The sequence below is a fragment of the Opisthocomus hoazin genome, chromosome 22 (genome assembly GCF_030867145.1).
Source record: "Opisthocomus hoazin isolate bOpiHoa1 chromosome 22, bOpiHoa1.hap1, whole genome shotgun sequence".
NCBI classification, from domain to species: Eukaryota; Metazoa; Chordata; class Aves; order Opisthocomiformes; family Opisthocomidae; genus Opisthocomus; species Opisthocomus hoazin.
Window position 1 is genome coordinate 1,898,966 of NC_134435.1, and position 24,290 is coordinate 1,923,255.

General features: G+C 41.2%; 1 protein-coding gene across 1 annotated transcript; it reads right to left on the reverse strand.

Moving 5' to 3' along the window:
* Positions 1-244: 244 nt before the first annotated feature.
* RAD50 (RAD50 double strand break repair protein) lies at positions 245-22,833 on the reverse strand. The gene is made up of 26 exons (XM_075441729.1): positions 22,758-22,833; positions 21,641-21,843; positions 21,166-21,249; positions 20,773-20,924; positions 19,973-20,158; positions 19,613-19,817; positions 19,025-19,153; positions 18,100-18,265; positions 17,049-17,242; positions 16,262-16,468; positions 15,191-15,373; positions 14,833-14,990; positions 13,780-13,955; positions 12,872-13,109; positions 11,617-11,806; positions 10,575-10,701; positions 10,136-10,329; positions 9,703-9,813; positions 9,025-9,117; positions 8,833-8,946; positions 8,123-8,250; positions 7,137-7,361; positions 4,068-4,153; positions 3,495-3,637; positions 1,071-1,204; positions 245-718 (listed from the first exon to the last, which is right to left on the reverse strand). The coding sequence occupies exons 2-26, from the start codon at positions 21,767-21,769 to the stop codon at positions 532-534; spliced, it is 3,939 nt and encodes a 1,312-aa protein (XP_075297844.1). The 5' UTR covers positions 21,770-21,843; positions 22,758-22,833; the 3' UTR covers positions 245-531.
* Positions 22,834-24,290: the final 1,457 nt, after the last annotated feature.

The following is a 24,290-nucleotide window of genomic DNA, read 5'->3' on the forward strand; positions in this document are numbered from 1 at the left end:
TAGGACCTTCCTTTATTCTGAAGAAGTTTGTGAAGATTCTGTCTTCGCACAGCTAAAGTAATGTTACCTTGTAGAAAAAGTAGGAGAAGTTCTCTTTGAATCCTGTGAGTTTTTGGGTAGCTATGAACACACCCTGACAAGAGAGAGACAAATCACTAATGCAGTGATGGAGAGCAAGCCCTCTTCCACTGACAGAGTTAAAGCTGTTCCAAAGCCTCTGCAGCTGGATCTCCCCACCAGGACGTACACAAAGAACATCACGACTTTATTTTCACTTTCAAAGCATAAAATACATCTAAAAGTTAACTGCGTTGCATTCATTTAAATTCTTCCAAATCATGGTGATTCTTAAACACAGGCACAGAATATGTAGAAAGGTGCAAAGTTTAAAAGTCTAATAGTTTTGGACAATAGCTAAAATTGTTAAAATCTTCAGCAGTACATGATAGGAAGGAATTTTCAGACGCCTTTATTTGAGCTCTATGAAGTTAGGCAGCTAAGCCAGTCTATGATACATAATTACTTGAAATTCTAATGCACGTACGACCCTAGGGAGCTGACACTGCATTTCATGATCTCGGAGCACTGGTCAATGTTCTTCTTTATCCTGTAGAACGTTTCCACATATTCAGAACGACCCAGAAGTTCAACAAAATCTTCATCGTGAGTTATCACCAGAAGCTGAAAGTTACGCTGTTGTGCGCGGCTTTTTATTATCCTACAAAGAGATATTATTTAGTCTATATTTATCTAAATCACATTCTAGTTTTAGAGAACTTGTAAATATACAGCACAAAAATATTTAACTCTTGACAATGGATGACATGAACAGTCAAGCAATCTAATGCTGACTTGCAACTCTTTTTACCCACATAAAAACCCCTCAAATTACTTAAGAAATCTTATTTCTTTTCCAGGCAGAGGAGAGGGAATCTAAAACTGCTGCTCTGCATGTGTATCTGCAGATGCCAACAAAGATATGCCAGATTAAAATACCATTCACTTCCCCTGCCTTCTATTAACATTTGAAACATATCCATCTTTACGCTTCACAAGGGGAGATCACTTACTCCACCAGCGCATGCGCGAGGGACTCTATGTTTTCTCGGTCAAGATTGGTAGTAGGCTCGTCTAGTGCCAATATGCCACAGTTGAGACAGAACGTTTCTGCTAGAGCAAGGCGAATAATAAGAGAAGCAAGCACCTAAGGAAAAAGAAAAATAAACAACCAACACTAAAATCTCACTCTTCAAAGAGTTTATAGAGGAACTACACCTGACATGCTAATTTTAATGCCATTACAATCCGTGAGTAAGGTCTACACAACAATGTGCTGATAGTTCACAAAACGACATTAAAACTTAGAGTTGAAAGATCCATTCTACAAAGTACTGTTGGAAAAACAGCAGAGAAGGCAGGTACTCAAAATTCAGGAGATCCTGAAGTAGGGATGCCAGTCTGAGGTGAAGACATCGCCGCCTGCATGACCCCTGTACTCTGCTCAAGCCCCACCCTACCGCACAGGGATGGTGGCCATTTGTACACGTGTCACCAAGTTTCAGTTACCGTACTCCTGACTACTTACTAAAACCGAAGACAGCAGGATTGACCACCTTACGTGTCAGTTTTGTACTAACATGCCTGATCATACTACTATTAGACCTCCTGAACTAGTGAAAACTACAGAACACTTGATGGAAACTGTGCTGCCAAAAATACTTTCCAATTATCATGACTGCAGGCATCAGAGTTCATGATCAAAGAATTCTCAGAATATAAACTAAGAAACTACGAACAAGTTTCACTCTCATTTACATAGCACTCTAACGTAACATCCTAGACTACTGCAGGAGAGGATGCGTTTTTTTGCCTATACTGCTGTTTTATAAGAAGATTTGGATTTCCCCCAAAATATGGAATTTTCAAAACCAAGTACGTATCTACCCTCAGGTGGGAATTAATTTGACAGCATTTTTCATATTCAAGCAAAAATACAGTATTCATCTTCTCATGAAACATCCTTTCATGATTCTACCGCTGCATGCACTTAAAAATATTGTGTATCATTTCATTCCATTCCTTGATATCATTTTCTAACAGTGTCTGTACCATTTGGTTGCGGAAATGGCCTGGCTGCCAATGAGACTAGTCTGGAGGTAAGGAAGTAGGCAGTTACTCCAGATAACAGCAACTCTTCCTCAGCATCCAAGCGATCTACATCCCTTGCCATCATTGCCCTTCTCAGCTACTGCAGAGGAAAGCGAACCAGAAAGCTCCAGCTCCCACCACAGCAGAGGAAGGAGAATGCGATTCCCTCCTCCAAGTGCAGCGTCCTCGGGCGAGGCTGTCACTGGCACCTCACACAGAGCCTCAGGTGTCGGGGAGAGCTCTCCAGGTCTGTTTACAGTGCAGCAGGCACAGCAGATGGGCAGAAAGTGTTCCAGCAGGGAAGAAATGAGAGCAGCCCTGGCTGCATTTTTGTCCCTTGCTACTACCTCCGCGTTTAGGAAGACAGCTTGTTCTGCTGGAAATGGTTCATCTAAGGAAGAAACGGAGTTTCCTGCTGTGACACCGCAAGTAGCTTTGGTTACCCAACCTGCATAACCAATATGCCAAGTGTCAAATGGCTAAAAGTATTATACTTTTTTTCCCCACATCTCAGCTCTTTAAAAAACTAACAAACAAAAAACCCAAAAATGGTACAGATGGTGATTTTGGAGGCAGATGAACAAGGCTGGTTCTTTTCTCTTGCTTAGGAATATTTTAGATGCTCTGTCATAACACAACAGGCAGGTGGAAACAACTCTCCAGCCCCAACAAGTGAAAGAGGTGTGGTTAACGATGATGAACCTCCGATCCCTGGTACTGTCAAGGCAGCGGTGGTATCAGGCCACTTGGCCACTGTGTGTTACTGAAGTACCGAGACAGCTGAATGGCCAGACTGCAGAGACAGAAAGAAATGCAGTGCCTGCAAGTCTGGCATGGTATGATACCTGGTGACATGAACTGACAGGTTATACTCAGCAGTAGGGGAGAACAGCATAACTTGGAGAAAAAGAGGTCCTATCATACTTAGGAGGTAAAGGTGGTTGTTAAAAGAAGAGCAAGGGCCAGCCCTCAGGAAGGAAAAATATATGGGAATGAGTCAACAGACCTAAAGGTATGGGAACCTTAGGGGTAACCAGCAAGAGCCAGACTGGGAGGATTTGAACCTGAGGGGAGAGCAAAGTTGAACCCCTCACTCCCGCAGGGACTCAGACCGGTCCCCCGCTGAAACAATGGATTTTGGCACCCCAAAATAGGGTTCAGATGTTCAGAATCATATATTGCATACTGTCAGCAAAATCCAGACACAGTGAAGGAAAGCTGTACAGAATCATAAGTTAGAGTGGGAGCCACCTGTTCTCCGTGGTCACCTCAGAACGCGTCACTCTGGCATTCACCAGAGTCAGTTTTCAGAATCCTCCTAACTGCGTACTAAAAAATGCTATTACCTTTTGCCCAGCACTACATCTTCCTCGCATATCCAGTGCTGTATCTCCCTTTATCATTACTACTCTGTAATTGTAACTTCTTCTTTTATCAGAGGCTGAGACGTTCTCATCTGCATCAGAACGAATTTCTATATATTCAATATCTGAAAATGCAAAGGAGACAGTTTTTAGGTTATCAAGTATCTTTAAAAATATCATGGGATTAAACAGACTTGAGAGGCATAATATCCAGCAACCATAAAGCTTCTATTCACTAACTCCCACTAACAGATACATCTTTGAAATCAATGTGTCCAAAACCGAAGGAATGAACCCATGCAGTTCCCCTGTCTCAAGGAAACCTTAACTTTGGAAAACACAGAAAAGGGAAAATTACCTCCATTTATCCTGTAACTAACTACATAATCTGTAATAAAAGGGAGGTTATAGTGGTGACCAATGGATGTAGCCTTTACAATGGAACCAACTGTTTCCAGATCCTGGATTTCCAGTATTTTGAACAAACGCTTCTCCGTATGCTGTGCTCAGTATCAAATGGATACGTGTGGGCAAAAATTAAAACAGATTACACACCTTGTCCTCTGTAGGTGCTTCGCCAAAGGTCACGAATTATTTTGTTGATTTCTTCCATTTTCATGCTATGAAATGTCATTATTGCTCTAAAGAACAACAACAAAAAATGCAAATTGTTATAGGTACAACCACGGATTGCTATAGACTGCAGGAGCTTTAAGGGAGGCAGCAGCTCCCCTCCCACTCCCTAAATACTTTTACTAAAAATATAAGAAATACTAGTTCATTCTGAATGCAGAGGTGTCTAAAGACTAACCACACTCTGTCAGATAATTCTACTCACACAAACAGCTCAGTCTGAAGTAGGAGAGTAATGAAGACAAAAAGCTTTGCAGCCAGTCACTCAACAGAAGGCAACTTTACCAGACTTTTTAAGACATTCATAATTTATGTATATGAGGTGTATTTTCAGACTGACACCAAGAAGACGAATTGGATGTTAAGTCTTCCAAAACACCACTAGCATTACTCACTGGCACAGTCCCCCAACAACGGAAGTAACTGGGTCTCGGTAGGGAAGGAGTGAAGTTTCCTCAGACCAGAAACAGAGATGTTACGACTACAGCTTCATTTCTCTTCAGCAGCAAGAGTAACATAGGATGTCATTAATGATTTTCAATTTACTTTCCCTGGTTAACATATAACGTGACTCTAGTTCAGTAACAGATGATTCCTTATGAAAGCATTCACGAAAGGACAGGATGGTGCATTTCTAACCTGGCATTTTAAAGAATTGCTCTGTAATGAAAATAATGCTTGGTCAACTTATGCCAATGGTGGAAATAAAAGAATACTTCTGAAATGGACTTTTACATATACTTTTCCTACCTCCACTCTTACAGGAATTATTTCTGCCTGCTCTGGGGAATACTGAAATATCAACTCTAACAGGATTTGTTAAGTCTGAAGACTGAAGGAAGCGTTTTCAACTATTTACTTAAACCCAAGAATGCATTCCTCATCAATATTTATCATAAACCTCTAAATCTTAAGTCAATAAAGATCATCTGATAGCACAGAACACCCAAAATGTTGGTTTTCCCAGCTGCAGATACAGCTTTCAATCTCTGGCCATTAGAGTTAACATTATGTCTCACTGATTTTTCAGACGATTACCAATAAGTGATGCTTATCTATTTTTCTTGAAATTACAAGACTGATTTCCTGTTTTGCCTTAAATAGAAACAATAGATGATTTGATACCATACAAAAAGATTCTGAATTCTAAAAGGGAAATTCTTGGAGTGCATTTCTCTTTAAGCTGAAAGGAAGAATCATACATGCTGTGAACAATTTAAATCTTCACAAAATAAATTTTGGATTAGCTTACATTCCAATATTAAACTTATTGATTTTATCATTAAAACTAGTTAAAATAGGGTTCCCCTAGACCACTGCCTGCAATAGCCATTGAGATCTGTCTTCTCGATGTGGAAAGTTCTCACCTCTTCAGCTTCTCTTCTTGACCATTATGGTGTAGCTTCGACCACACCATTGCTCTTCTGTGCTCCTTTTTCCAGCACTGTTAGACCCTTTTAATACAGGGGATCAGAATTCCATACTATATTCAAGACACAGCTGTACTGTGAATTCATACAGCGGCTGAAATGTTTCTCTTCCTTCCTCTTTTTTGCTCCTAATATTCAATTTACCTTTCTGTTGCTGAGCACCACTTTTGAGACACATCCATCGATTCCAAGACCCTTCCCCACTGTCCATCAGACTGCAATAGCTCATTGCAATTCCAGCATTATAATTGAACGTACAGGGTTTTTCAGGAGGCCACATGTTTTGCTTTGTATATGTTTACAAATTTTGAGATGCTATTTTCGGCCAGTCCGTCCAAGACCAGAAAACAGGCTTCCAGAGGAAGCAGAAACAATCACAAAGTTTAGTACACTTTCCATCAAATGCAAGATGTGCTTCTTTTGATCCCATCTTCTCTACAATATAAGCACAAAACCACTCACACTGAAAAAGGGCAAAAAACCCACCTCTATAGTGTAATATTCTTTAATGAAAATGTAATTGTTCACTTGACAAGAAGATTGTGGGGAACAAGAAATCTACCTGGCATATTTCACTCATGTTAAGATACGAACAGAAGATGCTAAAATGTACTGCTATAGAAATGCAAGTAGGATGACAGACTATGCAAGAAAGATCCAGGTTAATAATGAAGGATTTGAACACGGATTTCACCTTTCCTAAACCTGTACTGAGGAATTTATGTATTTTCAGAGAACATGTGAGAGACTTAAGAAACACATTCTCCCACCGCATATTCTGTAATACTTTCCTCTACTTCCCTGAAAAAAAAAACAACCCCAAAACAAACCAAAATTACACGAAGAAAGGAAAACCATCAGCAACTTTGGGAGACACACTGACAAAAGCTTCCTAAAAATGCCTCCAAAAGGAAAAAATGGCTACAGAGGAATAGGGTCAGAGAAACAGCCCATAGCTCCACTGGCTCTTCCACCATGTTTTCATATGAAAACCAAAGTTGAACGTGTTTATTGTCTGGACGTTCTCTACCCACCACACGCAACACAGCAAAGATGATTTCAGACCAAGAATTCAGCACAGCAGGCACAGGGGGGTGATGTGTTGGGTTCACTCACTGATGCCTCTCAACTTGAACCGCTGCATTGCAATTATGGGTCCTAATACGAACAACCCTACCTCAAAAAGGGTCTTCTGGAGAATTGGGAATCAAATGATAATGATCACTGGACTTACCTACGACTGTATTAAACTCCAATTATTACCATCAATGCATTTACTGTATGTATATCGTATACATTAACTTACAAATTTCCTACATCTTATCTATGCTGTTTGTAGTATATTTTCATTAATTTACTGAAAAGTTGTACCTTGTTATCTTTCCATTTAGATGCCTGATTTTATAAAGAGAAATAATTATATATCTCAAAGAATTATGTCAATTTACTACTTCTAAGTTACCCCCAGAAGACTGAAATTCAAAGCTGCTTTTGCATCAAGCAAAAAAAATGAGCAATGAAGCCTAAAACATTAGAATTACCCTCGTAAGACAACACTTACTTATCAAGAGCCTTGTAATAAAGGTCCAGATCTTTGTTCGCCAGCTCTGTTGTTCTCATAACAATCATCATCTCCCTGTATTTTTCCTCTGCATCTTTGAACTGTGCCTCTCGAAGTTCCTTTTTAAACCGAACAATCTCTTCCTCAAATCCACGCTGTCGGCCAAGTGCAACATGATGGTTTCTTTTCAGAGATTCTATTTTCTCCTCTAAATGTTTTTGTTCGCTGTAAAACCATAGATATACAAGTCTTTTTTATGCAGTGTTTCATAGTTTTTTAACTAGGGTTCTAATTTTGAGTTCGTTAGACAGTAACTCATATTGGAATTACACAGTCTGTAATGGATTTTAAGTTCATTGAGAACATTCAGATCACTATTCTGAGGGGAGATGCAAGTTACCAAGTTCGAATGTCAAAGTACTGTATGTAGAAACATATAAAATAATTAATTTAATGGGTGGAAATAAATTAGGATACTGAGCAAAATAGTACCAATTAATTGGGTAACCTCTAGAAAGCAAAATCAATAGTTCACACGTCAGAACCAGCATAGGGCTAATTCCTTTTCAAAAAATGTTTATTATCCAAATTGATAATAAACTACTGAAGTAAACATAAATTTGCTGCTGAGACCTAAGTGAGCAGACTGAAACCGAAAACTAAATATTCTTATCCAGAGACATGAATTATTTTTTAAACGTGGATTTGGCAGTGGGAGTCATTAAAAAAAAAGGATTAGATTGGAACAGGTATAGGCACATGCACACATATATGTCTTTCTAGCTAGAAGCACTGTATAATTTCACTGAGTCACTTCTGTTGTTGTCATGGGGATGTTACACAAACATGAGCTGGAAGGAGGAAGTGGTCTATGTGAATGGGGAGAAAGGTGGACCAGGAAACACTCTAAAACACAGTGAATACTACTTTAGGATATCCAGTGAATTCTTGTGCAAAACATGCCGTTCTGGTTTGAAGATGCTTACTTTTTCATTTGCGGGACTTTCATTTCTCCCATCTCCTTCACAAGTTGTTTTATATTGTCTTCAACTTCCTTCAGCTCTTCATTCCGTTTCCTCAAAGTAAGATTATCCTCTAGCCACCTTTCCTGTATCTGTCTCCACAGAAAGCAAGAAGTTGTAGAATGTTTCAGTATATTGATTCTCAATTACAAAGTACGAGTTCTGCACAACTCTAAAACGTGCTACAAGCATAAAATAACTGACAACAATGAAAATTATCACACTGAGATCTTGTGCTAGAAATAGGGTATAATGGAAATCAGCAGTATTATTTCCTATTTCAATCTGAAATTCTACTTAACAGTACTTCTTGTCACAGGTGAACACAAGAGTGATCTTGCGTGCGAATATTAATCAATGTTTCAAACAGGGCAAGGAATTTAGCCTGAGATTTAACAAAGTCCCCCACCTCAGTTGTACAAGTAACTGGTGGGCTAGAATGAGGAAAGACACCTCTCCTATAAAGAATGTAAACAGTATTTGAAATATATACACAAGAATTTAAAGTCTATAACGTATACTAGAATGTACAGCAACTATTCTGACTAGCAATCGATTAAGTAGATCGGGAGAAGGCAAACTTTGCACCCCGACGGACCTAGGCAGACTTAAACCAAACCCAGAAATAACTTCAACCATGCAAAATATGTTCTACTGTAAAACAATGTATCTACCTTTTGAGTGTCAATATCTTGTCGAATCATTTCCATCTCTTTACTTATCTTTTCCTTCTGTTTCTCACAGGCAGCTAACTGAGAATTTACTTCATCAAGTTCAGACTCCTTTTGCTAAAGAAATAAAATGGTATAAGATTTAAACACGAGTGCCTTTAACGTCAATATTTTATTGACTGTAGTTTAGGTTACCTTTTTATAGTCGTCTTTTCTTTGTTGAATATAGTTTTCAATTTCTTTCACGTACTTGTTTATATCCTTAACTTTCTCTTTTATGCCATTTATCTGCAGGGAAAATATTTCAAATGAAATGCAGTCTTATGTCCAAGACGAGATGCGCTCTGTATCAACAATTACATACTGGATAACACTGTCATCAAAGTACAATTCCTTATGGTAACTGCCTTTAATTTACTAATAACGCCTTCGGCTTTAGAAATCCTTACTGCCTTTTGCGGCTCCTTATTACCATGAAAATGTTTTCCAAAACAAAGGGTAAATCACTCATTTGTGCTTACACAAGAGGGCCACTTCACCTGAGAAAACCACGTTTGTCTCTGGGCAAGGACAGGTTACAGCCACCCCTGCCATTCCTCTTGGATCTATCGGGAAGGCTTTCAATACCACTGGTCACTAAATATCGCCAAATGTCCCCACAGGCCTTTTGACAAGACTGTTAAAGGTTAATTATGATTGAGTTCACCTCCTGACTTGGTTATGTTCCTCCTCTTTCCTACAGGTTGCACCAATCTAAAGCATTTGCTGAAGTCACTGCTGTTTCCTAAAAGCGAACTCATTACCATGGCTTCAAGCCATGCTTGAAAAACAATATTTAATCCTTTCTCCCAGCTACGTCAGGAGCAAACAAACCTTCTCTTGTGTTTCTTTACTACTCGTGGTCCTTTTATTCATCAGATCCTCCTTCTCCTGCTGCAGTTTTTCTAATGTTGCATCCAAAGGAGATACCTGTTCTTTCGCTTCCTGAAAAGTAGTTGGAGAAAGTTCTTTTTATTTTCTCATTCTGGTAAAGATCAACAATTTTTCAAATGGTAAAAAAAGAAGTCATGTGGTTAATTCTTCCTTTTTTTTTTGGGGGGGGGGGGAGGGTGTTTAAAAAAAAAAGGTGTGAAAACATGCATTAATAAAGTTCTGGAAATTCCCAAAGATACGCAATAACAGAACAGGACAAACATTTAAAAGTGTATCTTATTTTCTAGGATTACAGACAATGTTAAATGTAACAAGACTGGTTTCTTTCCCAGGACAACAAAGCTCAGGGTTAACAATTAAGAATCTTTCCTACCTTGATCTCTCTGCATAAGGACTGAACCTCAGTGGTTAATTCCACTGTTTGTTCCTCCAGTTGTCGACGACGCTGCATGCTGCTGGAAATCTGAAGTTTCTCTGCTTTAAGCTCATTAACTGTACTCTTCAGCTGCTGAATCTGATTTTGCTGGTCTTGCTTGAGTTTTTGATTTAACTCAATCTTTCCAGTAACTGCGGATGAAAAACGACACAGGGTGAAACAGTCAATCTGTTATTAAAAAATTTATTGTCATTTTTATTAAAATTTAACTCCAAATTCATCTGGCATGACCCCAAAAAGATGAAAACAACAAACTATTAGAATACAGTTATTTCAGAATGTAAAATAAACCAACTGAAGTTTACATTTTTAATGGCAGCAAGGTTAGAACGTTATTTTCAATATAAAAATGAAGTACCAGTTCTGTATGACCTACCTGTATCCCACAAGTGTTTCTTTTCTTGTTTTTCATGGCTTACTTGTAGAACAGTTCTACTTAAATCGACCCCTAGCAGCTTAGCCTCCTGCTGAGCAATTTTTCGTTCAACGTCCCTAATATCAGTCTGAAAGTACAAGGAAAAGTACTATTATTATTGTACTAGTGTTCAACGATGTATTTTTTATTTTTCGCACACAAGAACAAGCTTGGGGCTTGAGGCACACATGACTCAAGACCTTCAAACTCATCTCCTTTGCTGGAGCAATGTCACATCATTAACAGCAAGGTTACGTCAGCCCACAGGCTGCTGGAAAATGGAACTCCTAATTGTGAGAGGAACAGATGGGCTTTTGACATCCCCAGGCTACGTCAGAACAGTTACATGTGCTACCTTTCTCCTCAACAACAGCACTGCTGGAGCCTCAAGAGCTGCTGCCATCTCCCACCCGTGAAATGCTCTCAGTCCTTTGCCTGGCTCCAGGTTCTCTGTGTAGTTGTCCCTCTTGTGGTTCTCGGTCAAGCTAATAATTTGTGTTGGTAACAAAGGGACAAAGACTGTTCAACACAGTCTCCTACATCAGAATAATAAAGAGTGTAGGATATCCATTCCCCTTTACCATATATTCAGATGGCACAGAACAAGGCACGTGGGATAAGATTTGAGAAAGTACACAGAACAGATGCTGAGAACACGCTGAACTATAATGACAGAAGCCTGACTAGGAGGACTGAAAAACACTTTGGTCTACTTGTGCTTGTGCTGAAGTTTTGGATTATGCCTCTTTTCCCAGTTGCTATAGTACAGAACTGCATCACAACTCAAGGGACAATGTGGTCCTCGAAAGACAAAATCATTACATCAAACTTTTATGTTTTATTAGTATAAAGATCCCTATGTTCTGCTGTCTTTTAAAGTATTTTTGCTTTGCTTGAAAAATCTTAAGACCTCAAAGGTTTGTCATATTACCAAATAACTACATATTTAAATGCTAGCAAGTGAGTATCATTTTACATATTAAAAGAAATTATCAAAGCATACCTGGTACCTCTCCATTAGGGTTATATCCTGCAAGCGTGCCTTGGCACCCTCCTCCTCAGACAACGCTGTCTGTAAGACCGTTTCCTGTTCTTCTATCTCACCCTTCAGGCCTGTTAAGTCCCTGTTGGCATTCTGTATCTTGTTCCTCAAGTCTGGTATGTCCCTGTCTTGGAGTTCAACTACAGTTCGCCTAAAATAAAACACAAATACGGAAAATATCCTTTGTCAAAACCAGCAGCATAAATTCAAGGCATTTAATATCACAAAATCTGCGATTTGATTTAATAGTGGAAGACTAAATTTAGCCAAAATAGTAACCCCTTAACCTTGTGCACATTCAATTAAGCTTATGTTATATACCCAGCTCAGGTAATACATCCCTCATTTTAGACAGGTGAGATGAAACAAAAAGGTAAACAAAACCTCTTTTGGTTTTTAATTACACCAAGTGCTCACGAGAGGGTCTAAATACACTGTACAAGAGTGCCCTCTTGTGAAGGAAAGGTCTGTCCTCTAACACCTACACTTTGTATTATCTTGCAAGTTAAAAAAGTAACAACATAAAAAGTTTTTTTAAAAAACTAAAATAAAGGAATAAATACAGTCCAATCTAATACGGGTTATCAGTAACAGAGACAGAGATGCATTCCCAAATGATGGAACTGCACATGACTGCACCTCAAGGAAACACAAATGGCATTGGGAATCCACTATAAAACCCAGAAGTGTCTTTTAAAAACATTGTAATTCATACAAAACTGCCAGCAACAAGAATTATTGTTAAAGGAGATACAAATCAAGATTTTAAGGGGTTTTTAACATTGATTCAGCTCCGGTTCTGTCTATAAAACTCCCTTTGCAGCATTTTCAAGAAACATATTTGAGGTAACGTGGTATGAAAACATTTCAGTAACAACTAAGACAGCCTGTCCGTTTTACACTACAATAATAAAAAAAGAAGGTGAACTGTGCTTGTATAGAGTAAATAATCATATAGTATATAACATCTTCTTCTGCCTCACTACCACGAGAAGCCCCAAAGGGCCACAAATACCAAAACCATAAAATAGTTCCATATTGAAGTCCAAATAAACAGAGAACAATGCTAGGAAAATATAAATCTCACTGATGAGATTTTTGAATGAATTAACTAGCCCTAAAATAAAGCTTCCTTGATGTCTGCATAGTTTTTAATAATCAAAAACCAATCATTGGAAAGAAAAGAGCTTGCAACAACATGGTTTAAGGACTTTACCGAAGTGGTTTAAGACTCATCATTTCATCACGTTTTTTCTCTTTTCTTTTCAGCTCGAACTCTGTTGACTTCAGTTTGTCTGGAGCAAGACGCAGCTTAGACTGCAGATCACTAATTACGTCTTGCAGTTCAGCCTCTGTTTGAAAAACCCTTTGACAAACCGGACAACACGACTGGTTCTCCTCCGTCAGCTGTGTGATGAACTGCGAATAAACCGCAGTGGCTCCAGCAAGCACAGCTGGTGTAAAAAGAAACAAAAGGCTTTGTGTAAAAACATGAACAGTGCATAATCAGATCTAAACTAGATCTGTGTTTACCATAAATGAGACAAAATTATAACCTGCAAAATCACAAAGACAGGAAACTGATATGGCCCTAAGCGAGCCGGTCTGAATTCAGCGCTGTCCCTGCAGGCTGCCCTAGCTCACCTCCTGAAGCCCCTGTCAACCTGAATTCTTTTACGAGTGTCTTTTATGAAACCACGCTCATCCCTCTGTAATTAACAGTGGAAGCCAGTACTTCCTTCAGGAATTACTTTCTTCCAGCTAGTAGCAGGACCTGTGGGCCAAACCCAGGCCAAAGGGCTGGTTCTGTACTTGTCTTCACACCTGGCAGGTCCAAGCACTCAACATTCCCTCAGCTTCGAGAAGGTCAGAATCTACATCCACGATAAGCCAGAGCAGACACTTCATTTACACGTAATAAGAGAATTAACTGATCCTGCTCAAGCGTAAAACAGAAATAGTAGTAAAGACAGGGAAAATTTGTTAAACAAGATTCAGCAATAATCTCCCTTAAGTCAGTTCTTGTGCCGACTGTTTGTCCCGCACAAACAACAGACCATCTCCGTACCTGTGGCTGACTTTCAAAACAAGCTTTAGGGAAAAAAGAGCTACAGATAAATTTACCTCGCTGTTTTGAACTTTTTTCAATTTCATCCTGAAGTTTGGTCAGATCACTGTCAAAATCTTGGCTCCCACAAACATCAAAAAGTTTTGACTCATGAAGTGACAATTGCTCTTCTTTTCTTTTTAGCTCATTGCTGACATAAGTTTTATGGTATTCTACTGATGCCAGTCGTTTGCTGAAAAGTCAATGCATAAATTCTTTTATTACAGGAACCCAAAGATTTCAAACTGTTCAAGCAAAAACAAAAACATGGAAAGTTAATCTGAAATTGACGCTACAGAACTGTTCACCAGTTCTTCTTTAATGATTTTTTAGGAAATCCATAGCATCATTTTTTTATTGATATAAGCACAGCATAAAGTGTTTCACTTTAATTCCCCTTTGTTTTCTAGAAGCTTCGTGATGTGTAACTTATTTCTACAGATGAATAACACAGTATCAACTTTTTTCCCTTACTGCAATTATTGCTTATGAGATATTATTGAACCTCTTAAGCAAAGAATGTTAGCATCCTTCTACTCGTGCTCCATACTTTTAAATTACGCAGTACTCATACTTACAATCTTAGGGGTTTTGTTTAGTGGAATTTTCACGTGTATCATCACACAGTGTGCTGATGTTACTACTCTTGCTAACACTGTTTTACATAACCAAATGAGATCAGGAACAGGTAATCATACATGAACTCACGATATAGCTGCTAACCACTCTGACTTCTAAGGAAGTCAGAAGACAGCAATTTCCACCCCCCAGCACATTCATTCCGCTAGGACACGTATAAACAATTAAGGCTTCTCCAGAACAACATTTTGCTATCTGCTTTTAGTGCTGCCTTTGACATACAACAAATGTTGCGATTTTATTAACTAGCACAAACTATATTGGCTACATGTTGCATAGGTATCTGCAAAATCAAAGAAGGCATCATGCAGAATTTAAGTAAACAACAATGAATTAAAGCAACAAGTATGTTAAGCATATTAAACTTTCCAACATTTAACTCTGTAACTACATAAATACCTATGGAGAGAATCAATTAAATTAATACCTACTTCAGGTTAGCAAGGTTATCCCTTGTCTGATTGATCTTTCTATTTTTACCATGAAGCCAGTCCTCAAGTTGGTTTTTATTTGGAAAGTATCCCAACAGTGATGTCAGTTCATCAGAATGTCTTGATTTTACTTTTCTGATCTGGTCTTCTTTCTCTGCCTGGGGAAATGAAGCATTTTACATTAATTTTTTCGTATCTTCAAGTTTACATCGCTCAATGCATTCATGGAGTTAACGGCTTCTATGAAGTCAGACAGAAGCTTACATATGACTTGACAAACACCTGAAATATACACTGCCTTGAAGGGACTGTATTAATTTCTTGCCCCTCACTTAGGAGATGATGATAGAAAAATTACTTTATCTTTCTTCAGCATCTCCATTTGGGTAATCGTCATGGTATGTAGATTCAACTGTTCCATCTCTTGATCCAGCTTCCGAAGAGCTTTGTCCAGGTTTATTTTCTCATTTTGCAGAGTTTGTACTTCCCGTTCGAGTGCTTCTACATTGCTGTTCCTCTCAGCCTTCTCCAGCTCATGCTCCTAAACAAAACGCGAAAGCCCAGAAGACTTAAATAATTGCACTAATCAATAAAGTCCTAACTAAAGGAAACAGAAGAAAGCTCTTCAGCTGTCTGGCAGCGGTATCATTAGTTGTTACAGGAATGATGCTTAGAAGACTGGTAAAGAATACATGCAAAAGGGCAAAGGCTGTGATGTTGGTACGGGGAAAGTAAAGCAGACACTGGATGCACTGTTCTGAAACATAATACTGCCCTGAGTTGTTCATGCTTTTACCATAAGCCATGATTTAGCTTCCAGAAGCTCAATCGTATCTAGTTTGACCCTCTGTATTTTCGCATCTACTGTACACTACATTCGGAATCATTCTAGTGAGCAGCCTAGAAAAAACACTGTCAAGCACTGGATTCATACACCGCGAACAAACATAAAATATCCAGCTACAAAGGCATAGCACCAACTGTTCAAATAGAACACATAATTTTTGTAACTTCATAGTATTTCACCAGATAAGATGCTTATAACCAACCAGCCCATCTCACAGACAAGTTACCTGGAAAAATGTAGGTAGTGTAGCGCTTTAGGTCATATTTTTTTGGCCCAATAATTTAAGACTGACTGATCTTATGGTATCACCAACCGTGGTTATTACAGTCTTTATAACGCACCAAGCAGAAGCAGTACATTCTATGCATGCACTGTACAAACACGAAGAGTGCATAGTCCCTGCCCCAAAAGGCGCATCGTCTGAACAGACAAAGCACAGACAGGGTACAAAAAGTGCAAAAATGTAGCAGGTGTAGTAAACATTAAGGTTTTTTTGGATGGTGATTGTGGGGGATTTTTTTATGATAAAGCCGAAAGTTCTGATTTCAAACTTGCACAAATTTTTCAATAACATGGACTTACTGTCTTGACAATGTCCTGATCCAGCTCCAGAATTCTGTCTGAAAACCCCTCCAACTGCTGCAATTCATGTTTTACATTCTTCAGCTCAACTTGCTTCTTATTTTGAATGTCCGATTTCAGGTCAATGGTTCTTTCTAATCCAGTTTTCTTGTCTCTTATTTCATCCATCTGTTTTTGTTTCATCGCTTCTTTTCGTGCAAATTCTCTCTGAAAGAAGTCAGCAATAATATACTCATTACTTTCTTCATAGAAACACAACATTTAAAAACACTTCTTCACACTTGCTTGCAAATACTCACCACTGTAATACAGGACACTGAAATACTTAGATCTAGAACTTGTCACAAAAATTCTGCTGAAGTGTTTCAAGACAAAAATGCAGATGCATCACACTAGTAGCATTCTGTGAGAGCAACTCTATTTTGAAGATGACCTCAACAAAAAGCGTATTTTTAAACCAGTTGCCCACTGCAATTCTTCCTCTGGCTTTTTAGCTTGTCACCTGCATGCAAGGGGTGCTGAGAAAAACCGATCTGGAGAACTGTCTGTTCAATAGCTTCGGCAATTCCGACCACTGGACAACCACTCCTAGTTCCAAAACTAATTTCCACAGCAAGATTCAGGCAACCCATAACAAAAATTCTCGATGAAAATAAATGGCTTTAGTTCCCCCCTGCCCCATCCCCAGCATTCTTCCTCTTCCTCCCAGCACCATGAAGACACACATGGACCAGTAACACACTAATAGCCAATACTAACTACACCACTAACACAACAAAATTCTTACCATTAAACGATTTGCAGCTTCTGTATCTCTCTCCTGTCTCTCCTTCAGCAACCTGTGAAAACTGGTAACGTGTCTTTCATTGAAAGGTGCTCGCTCAAAGCCATCTAATTCCAGCTGTGCTGCTAAAGACTGAATTAATGAATCCCTCGTTGTGATGTGTTCTTGGTGACGATCTGCTTGCAGTTGCAGACGACCTTCACAAAAAGCAAACGTGACGTAAACGCTCAAAAACTGAGACAGAAGATGCATTTAGCGTTCAAAGCCACTTGCACCTATTTTCTTAAAGTCTTTGAAACTGAAGTATTTTTAAACAACACAAAAAGCTCCAGAGTAAAACCAAGCTTTAGCTTGAGAGATTGCTATTTCAGGTAACTAATTATTTATTGATTAAATAAACCAAGAATTTAAAAGCAAGGCTCTTAAAACACTAAAAATATTATTGTTAAATACAAACAAACAAAGCTCAAACATATTTTACGTAAGCACATATTCTGTGCCTCATCTGCTACAGCTTCACTGAAATACCCGTAGTACATAAACCCCCCCCATGATACAAGAGAGAGTATTATCCTACAGCCCTCGCACTGGTCCCCAGCCCTGACCTGAGACACCAAGAATGCTGAGTGTTTAGCTTTCACATTCTTCTTGGTTATACAATCACATCTGATTAGCAGACATTTCCATCTCCTAAAAGAAGCAGAAGCTCAGACAGTGAAAACAACTGTTGGAAACTGCTAGGCTGACACTGATCTATGCCACCATCAATTAACTATTTGAAATATTTTTATAAAGACTGGTCCATTTAAGAACAAAGGTACTACCTATTGTAATTATACCTTAAAACAACAAGTGCATGTTAGAAACTCCAGGAGAACAACACTAAGACCTGTCCACCTGTGAGAGTCTCACACCACACTGTGCAGCTGACCCCAAACTCATACACATTCTAGGGGTTCTGTCCAGTTCAAATTTAAGCCTTATCATTAGTTCCATTTCAGATCTTAATTACACTAAAAAATAAAGACGAAGTTATAGACAAGGTCTAGAATACCTCGTTCAATAAGTAGTTCTGATTTCTCACTGTTAAATCTCTGGCATTCTTTAGTGGCTCGCTCTAATTCCCGCTTGCAGTCTGATAACCTCTTCTCCTTCTCCTTCACGGTTCTCTGGTGGTTCTGGTATCTGTCCCTTAGCTGTTCATCTGTTCCCTGAAAAACCTGTACACCAAACACAATACAGAATAAAGTTAGCTTTTTAACTAAATATATTAGCCAATTAATGATGTTTTTAAAAAGTATAGTTTTTACTATAACAGAATTCAAGAAATAAGACATAAATGCCTCCCACATAGAATTTCTATATTAAGACATATATTAAGAACAATTAAATACGCTACAAGCAGAACTGGAAAAATTATTTTTCTCAGGCTAATAAAACAAATGAATCTAAATTTTTACCACTAACGAATTTCTTTCAATTTTTCAAAATAGTTTTAAATGCCTTGACACAATCACAACAGAAGACTGACAATTCTTTCCTGTTTTATGAGAAAGAAATAAAAAGCCTCCAAGGAGATGAACAATGTTAATGCTAGGAGCCATCCCATACTGGTCAAAGTAAGGGCTGGCTATCACCAACATACAGCGAGAGGTAGACATTGTCAAGCACAACGCAGGGCACTGTTACCAGTAATTACCATTTTTATGCAAATTTTTGTCAATATTTGCCTTCCTGGCAAGCTAGTCTACAGTGGAGGGAAAAGTTACAAAAAGCAATTTAACCCAAATTACACAGAAACAAATACAGCTTTATTGAGCCATATTTGCAATATCTGATAAGATCAAGTGAGCTACGTGGGCTACAAAAAAGCTCTTCACCAATATCTGATGCATAATAAAATATATACTTAGTCCACCGGGTAGCAAAAGACAGATTCTTCAGCAGAAAGCATGGCAGCATGGAATGTACAAGGCAACCTTTTCCATCTTCTGTTGCAAATCTTGATTATCTTTCTCCATCTGCCGCCTCCTGCTCTCCAGAGCTTTTACGTCGTTGTCTAGCCTCATTACTTTTATGAGATTCTGTTCAACTGCTGCTAGAGAACTCTGCAAGGGAAAGAATGCTGTAAGCAAAATATCTCACCAGCTTATGAATCCCATAATCCATTGTCTTGTACAATATAGGCAGTCTAAGGGCAAACCTTCAGCTTTATAATGTATTTTTTAAAAAAAGGGGGGGGTAAGTTTTAGTTTAGTTTTTGGTTTAGTTACAGTTTATAACAGTTTTAGCTACCAGCTGAATTCGAAAGGGATTTAAAATTAAGCTACAAAAAAGCCAATGCCACTACAAGAACACCTCCAATGCCTGCTCACAGATTAGACCGGCAGTGCCAGGCTTGTTAGAGCATGCTTGATTCTGCTTCAGACCAGAGGATCACACGACACAACATACAAGTGTAAGATTTTAACGAAGAAATTCGTCCAGCTTTCATGTTCTTCTGTGTTCTTTCATGCTTACGTATTGTTTTGTATGAAAAGACTTAACGTAACTGTCACGCAAGTTACCTTTAGAGGGTCAAGCTGACTCTCAATTGATTTTACATTCTCCTTGGACGCAGCCAGCTGAGCCTCTCTATTGCTAAGATGATCCTGGATTTCCTGTGCTTTTTCTTTATTCTGTTTTAAGTATTTGAGCTCTGTCTGACACTCTTTTACTTTTGCGCTTTGTTTCAGTCGTACCTGACGGAGAGTTTCGAGTGCTTTAATATACCTTTAAAAAAGACAAAATTTCAGATCCTATTTGCAGTATCATACAGGCAACACTGCTGTATGAAACAACGCCTTAGACATTTTCATCAACACCTACATTATTAGAGAAGACATTTTCTTACTTAATTTTTATTTAATTACAGCAGAGAGACAAACCTTGTTGCTGAAAAGATCTCATCGAATTTTTGTTTCAGGGCCTTCCCTTCACTTAATGGCCAGTTGGATTCTTCTTGGTGGCAGAAAATGACATTGTTTATCACCGATTTGGAAACACCAAGGGCACTGATCATCTCTCGATCGATTTCGGCACACTTGGAACTCAGACTGACCTTCTCGCCATGCCTATGTAGCACAGGTAAAGAAAATCCCCACAGAAGTTACTAGCAGATTCTTTTAAAAGTAAATTGCATTTTTAACAGCATAATCTCATTGTAATGTACCAATTTGAAAACCTAATGAGTAACAATTTCAAAGCATGTAACTACCATGTCCAACACATGCATTTAACACTATCTGCAGTCAAGACTGTCACACGTTTTAAATTATGCAGAACCACAAGAGGGAGCAAAACCGAACTTGAATGAAGCAAGCACACTTCTTCAATAGCAGAGATCAGAGTTAAACACCGGCCAACGACAATCTGAAACAGAAACTGATAATGAAGGAAGTAAAGCCTGCATACTCCACACAATGCTACTGTCAAATCGTACCATTATTCATACAATTTTCAAATAAATGAAAGTTAATAAGCAGTTCTTAAAGTAATGGCTATCAAATGTAGGATTTTTGAATCAACTAATAGATCCAAGTGATGAAACTACACAGCTTTAATCTAAGAGCACTGATAGCCACTTCAAGGAACACATTGTGAAGTTTGCTCTTGTCTTAAACATAAAAATATACAAACCCCAAAATGATCTTCATGTCAAAGTAAGAAAAAACACTTGACAACTTACTTTGTTCTAGTAATGACGCCTTCAAGTGTTTTAAATTCTGTTTTCTTGCCTTTCTGGGTACAGACCATGGATCGCTGGACAGCTACAAGCTCCCCATTTACATCTCGAAACTGTAATCGAATCTGAGCTCTAACATCTGTTTCATTGGCAACCTTTAGTAGAAACAAAAAAAAATGAGTAAGGGAAATTCTTCTCAACAGCCAAACGAACACGTGCCTTCCCAGCTGTGGGTAACGTTCTCATCTCCCCCAGCTCTTTGTTTTTCCTGAAACAACATGGTTGCTCATGTCTGCCTAGAACTTGAGCATCCCCGTTTTCACCACAACACTGAGGGCACTTTAGTATTTCACTTTGGAGCAAACACAGATTAAGTCTTGTCACTATGACTTTTACCTTTGGATCGTGCACAAATGAGTTTCCTTTGGTGCCAGGAGGAAAATCTCCAGTGGATATATATTTAAGACATTCAATAATAGTCTAAGAAAACAGAAATAAGTATATAGTTATAATAGAAATTTAGAGTAAACAAGATGCACTACAGGCAAAACCACAATAACAGCCATATAACAAATGAGTTACATATGTGGAGAGGAATAACATTTTATTTTTTGCATATCATGAGAATATGGTACTTTGCAAAATCGGTTTTAATCAGAATCTGGACCAATATCCTAGGAAAAGTGTCAACCAGTGCTCTGCAAAATCCAGGCATGAAAGCAGATCTCTAAGAACGCTTACCAACACAGTATTTACAGTAAAGAGCAAGATGTTTCCAATATTACTAATACTTTTCTGTAGAGATCATTATTCATATTTTGAGGCCTTCCATAGCTATTTACAGTGCAAAACCAAACCAAACAAGCCTTACCGTTTTTCCTGCACCATTTGGTCCCACCAAAATAGTTAACGGACTAAAGAAAGTGATAATTTGTTTGTCTTTATCCTCTACCCCAAAACTCCTCACGCCAAGGATACTCATTTTCTCAATCTTCGACATTGCTGCAGAACTTCTTCTCCAATGTCAGAAGCGTAAATGTTTTAAATCATCTAAAATAAAGCTTCCTGAAAAATCTAGAAGGCAAAAATCACAGCATATCACTGAGAGCTGGCAACGCACCTGTACAAGCACAAAATATTACGAACATCTTTTAAACATGGCTAAAGCTCTTCAGTTGAGGCTCACGGTACAGAACACGTGAAGGCAAAACCCTCCTTTGTTTCAAACTGAGAAGCTAACCAGCTCCAAGTTCAGAGAAGTGCCATGCTATTTATCACTAAATCAAAAAACAATGGGCAAAACTGACCCTTGAAGCATGAGAAAGGCGCTTCACCCCACATCACAAAGCCCACGGGCGCTCTCGGCGTGCCCCGGCCACACCAGAGGCACCGGTTATTTTTCCTCTTCAGAAACCCACCGCTGCCCTCCAACCCCCCAGGCCCAGCCAGCTCTGCCACCGCCCCCGCTTCTCCCAGGGCCGCGTTCAAACCCGCAGGGGACATCCAGCATCGCCCTCGGGCTGCCGGGAGGGGGGAGGGAAAAATAAAATTAAAAAAAAAAAAAAAGCCAGGAGAATTGGCTGCAGGGGCGGGCAGGGCCCGCGGGTGGGAGCCCACCCGGGCACGGCGCGGGGTGCCCGACGGAGCCGACCCCCAGGCCCGCTGCCGACGGGCTTCACCCGGCCGAGCGCTGCTCAGGGCCCCGGCGCTGAGGGGAGGCCCAGCGGGGCTCGGCCCTGCCAGGCCGCGGCTGCGGGCGGAGGCAGGCGGCAGCGCTGGGGACACCGGGCGGGAAAGGGCATTTCCCGGAGAAACCCCGCCGCCGGGGCAGAGGTGGGCAGCGGGAGTTTCCCGCCCGGAGCCCCGCGCTGCGGCGGGGGTGGACATTTTCCAGGGAGAGGCGATGGCGCGGCCGCAGCGGAGGAGGCGACCGCGACCCCAACCCCCGGGCCAAGCCCGCCGCCTCCCCGCTCCCCCGGCCCGGTCACCTCAGCTCGCCGCCACCGGCCCGCGCGCCCCAGCAGCCACCGCGGCCGCCGCCGCCGCCACGCCCCGGCCATGGCGGGCCCCGCCCCGCCGCCCGCTCGCTGCCACTCCCCCCCTCCCAGCCGAGCCCGGGAAGGGGCAGGCGGGGATGGCGGAATCGCTTCCTCCGGTCCCACGCCCGCTCGTCTTCCGCGGGACGTATGGGGCGAGGGGGGGACGGGGTAACCATGAGGAAGCCCCGGTCCGGCTCTTCCCTGCGGTCCCTCTCCTCATGCCTTAGGCCCTCTCCTCATCCTTATGGCCCCTCTCCTCAGACCCATGGCCCCCCTCCTCGTCCTTATGGCCCCTCTCCTCATCTTCATGGCCCCTCTCCTCATCCCCATGGCCCTTTTCCTCGTCATTATGGCCCCTCTCCTCATCCCTGTGGCCTCTCTCCTCGTCCCTCGGCCCCTCTGCTCGTGCTCATGGCCCCTCTCCTCATCCCTGTGGCCTCTTTCCTCATCCTCATGGCCCCTTTCCTCATCCCCAGGCCCCCCTCCTTGTCCCCATGGTCCCCCTCCTCATCCCCAGGCCCCTCTCTTCATGCTCATGGCCCCTTTCCTCATCCCCCTGGCCTCTTTCCTCGTCCTCATGGCCCCTTTCCTCATCCCCAGGCCACCCTCCTTGTCCCCATGGTCCCCCTCCTCATCCCCCGGCCCCTCTCTTCATGCTCATGGGCCCTCTCCTCATCTTCATGGCCCCCCTCCTCATCCCTTGGCCCCTCTGCTCGTGCTCATGGCCCTTCTCATCCCCACGGCCCCCCTCCTCATCCTCGTGGCTGCTCTTCTCGTCCCTCAGCCTCTCTCTTCATCCCCATGGCCCCCCCTCCTCTCTCCCAGCCTCTCCCACCTGCGCTGTCCTGGGGACCCCCAGTTGCACTCAGCGATCCCCCCTTGCCCCCACTGAGAAGCTGTTAGCGCTTTTATTAAAAACACACAACCATGGTTAAATAAGAATTTCAGAGTTTTTTGAGTCAGGTTCCCAGCCGGCTGGGTGCCCCGCAGCGCTGGCAGAGCAGCTGTGGCGGTGGGAAGCTCCAGCCCTCGCCCCGGCACGGACACGTCGCCTGGCAGCAGGCAAACCTTCCAGCCCCATCACCGGCTCATCCCGTGGGCAGATCCCCTTTTTCCAACGGTCTGATTCAGCGGTGAACAGACCCGGGGTCAGCCGAGCCGGGGGGAGCGCGGGGCTGCACCGCCAAGCCCCACTTTTAAGGCCAATCTGCGGATCCCCGCAGCAATCCGTCTCAGAAACCACATCTCCGTCGCCGGCTTTGATGTCGGCTCACTCTGCCCGTTACGCGCTGCTGAATCAGAGCTCGACGCCCGGCGTGCGGCGGGGTGGCACGGCATCCCCCGAGCTGCCATGGCTGCCCGGCTGTGGCGATGCCAGCCCGGCGCGCGGGCTCGAGCGTTTCCAGCGCGGCGTGAGTCCTCGGGGCTGTGGGTGAGCGGTGGTTCACCGTGACGCTGGCGGCAGTGTAAGTGCGATGCTCC

Bases quoted from the DNA above. Each gene is read 5' to 3' on its own strand.
- RAD50 (XM_075441729.1), bottom strand. From the start codon at position 21,769: ATGTCGAAGATTGAGAAAATGAGTATCCTTGGCGTGAGGAGTTTTGGG. The intron at 20,925-21,165 runs GTAAAAGTCATA...TTTCTACTAAAG, and splicing joins CATTTGTGCACGATCCAAAG to GTTGCCAATGAAACAGATGT. The intron at 17,243-18,099 runs GTATTCTAGACC...CTTTTTGTGAAG, and splicing joins AGAACTACTTATTGAACGAG to GTCGTCTGCAACTGCAAGCA.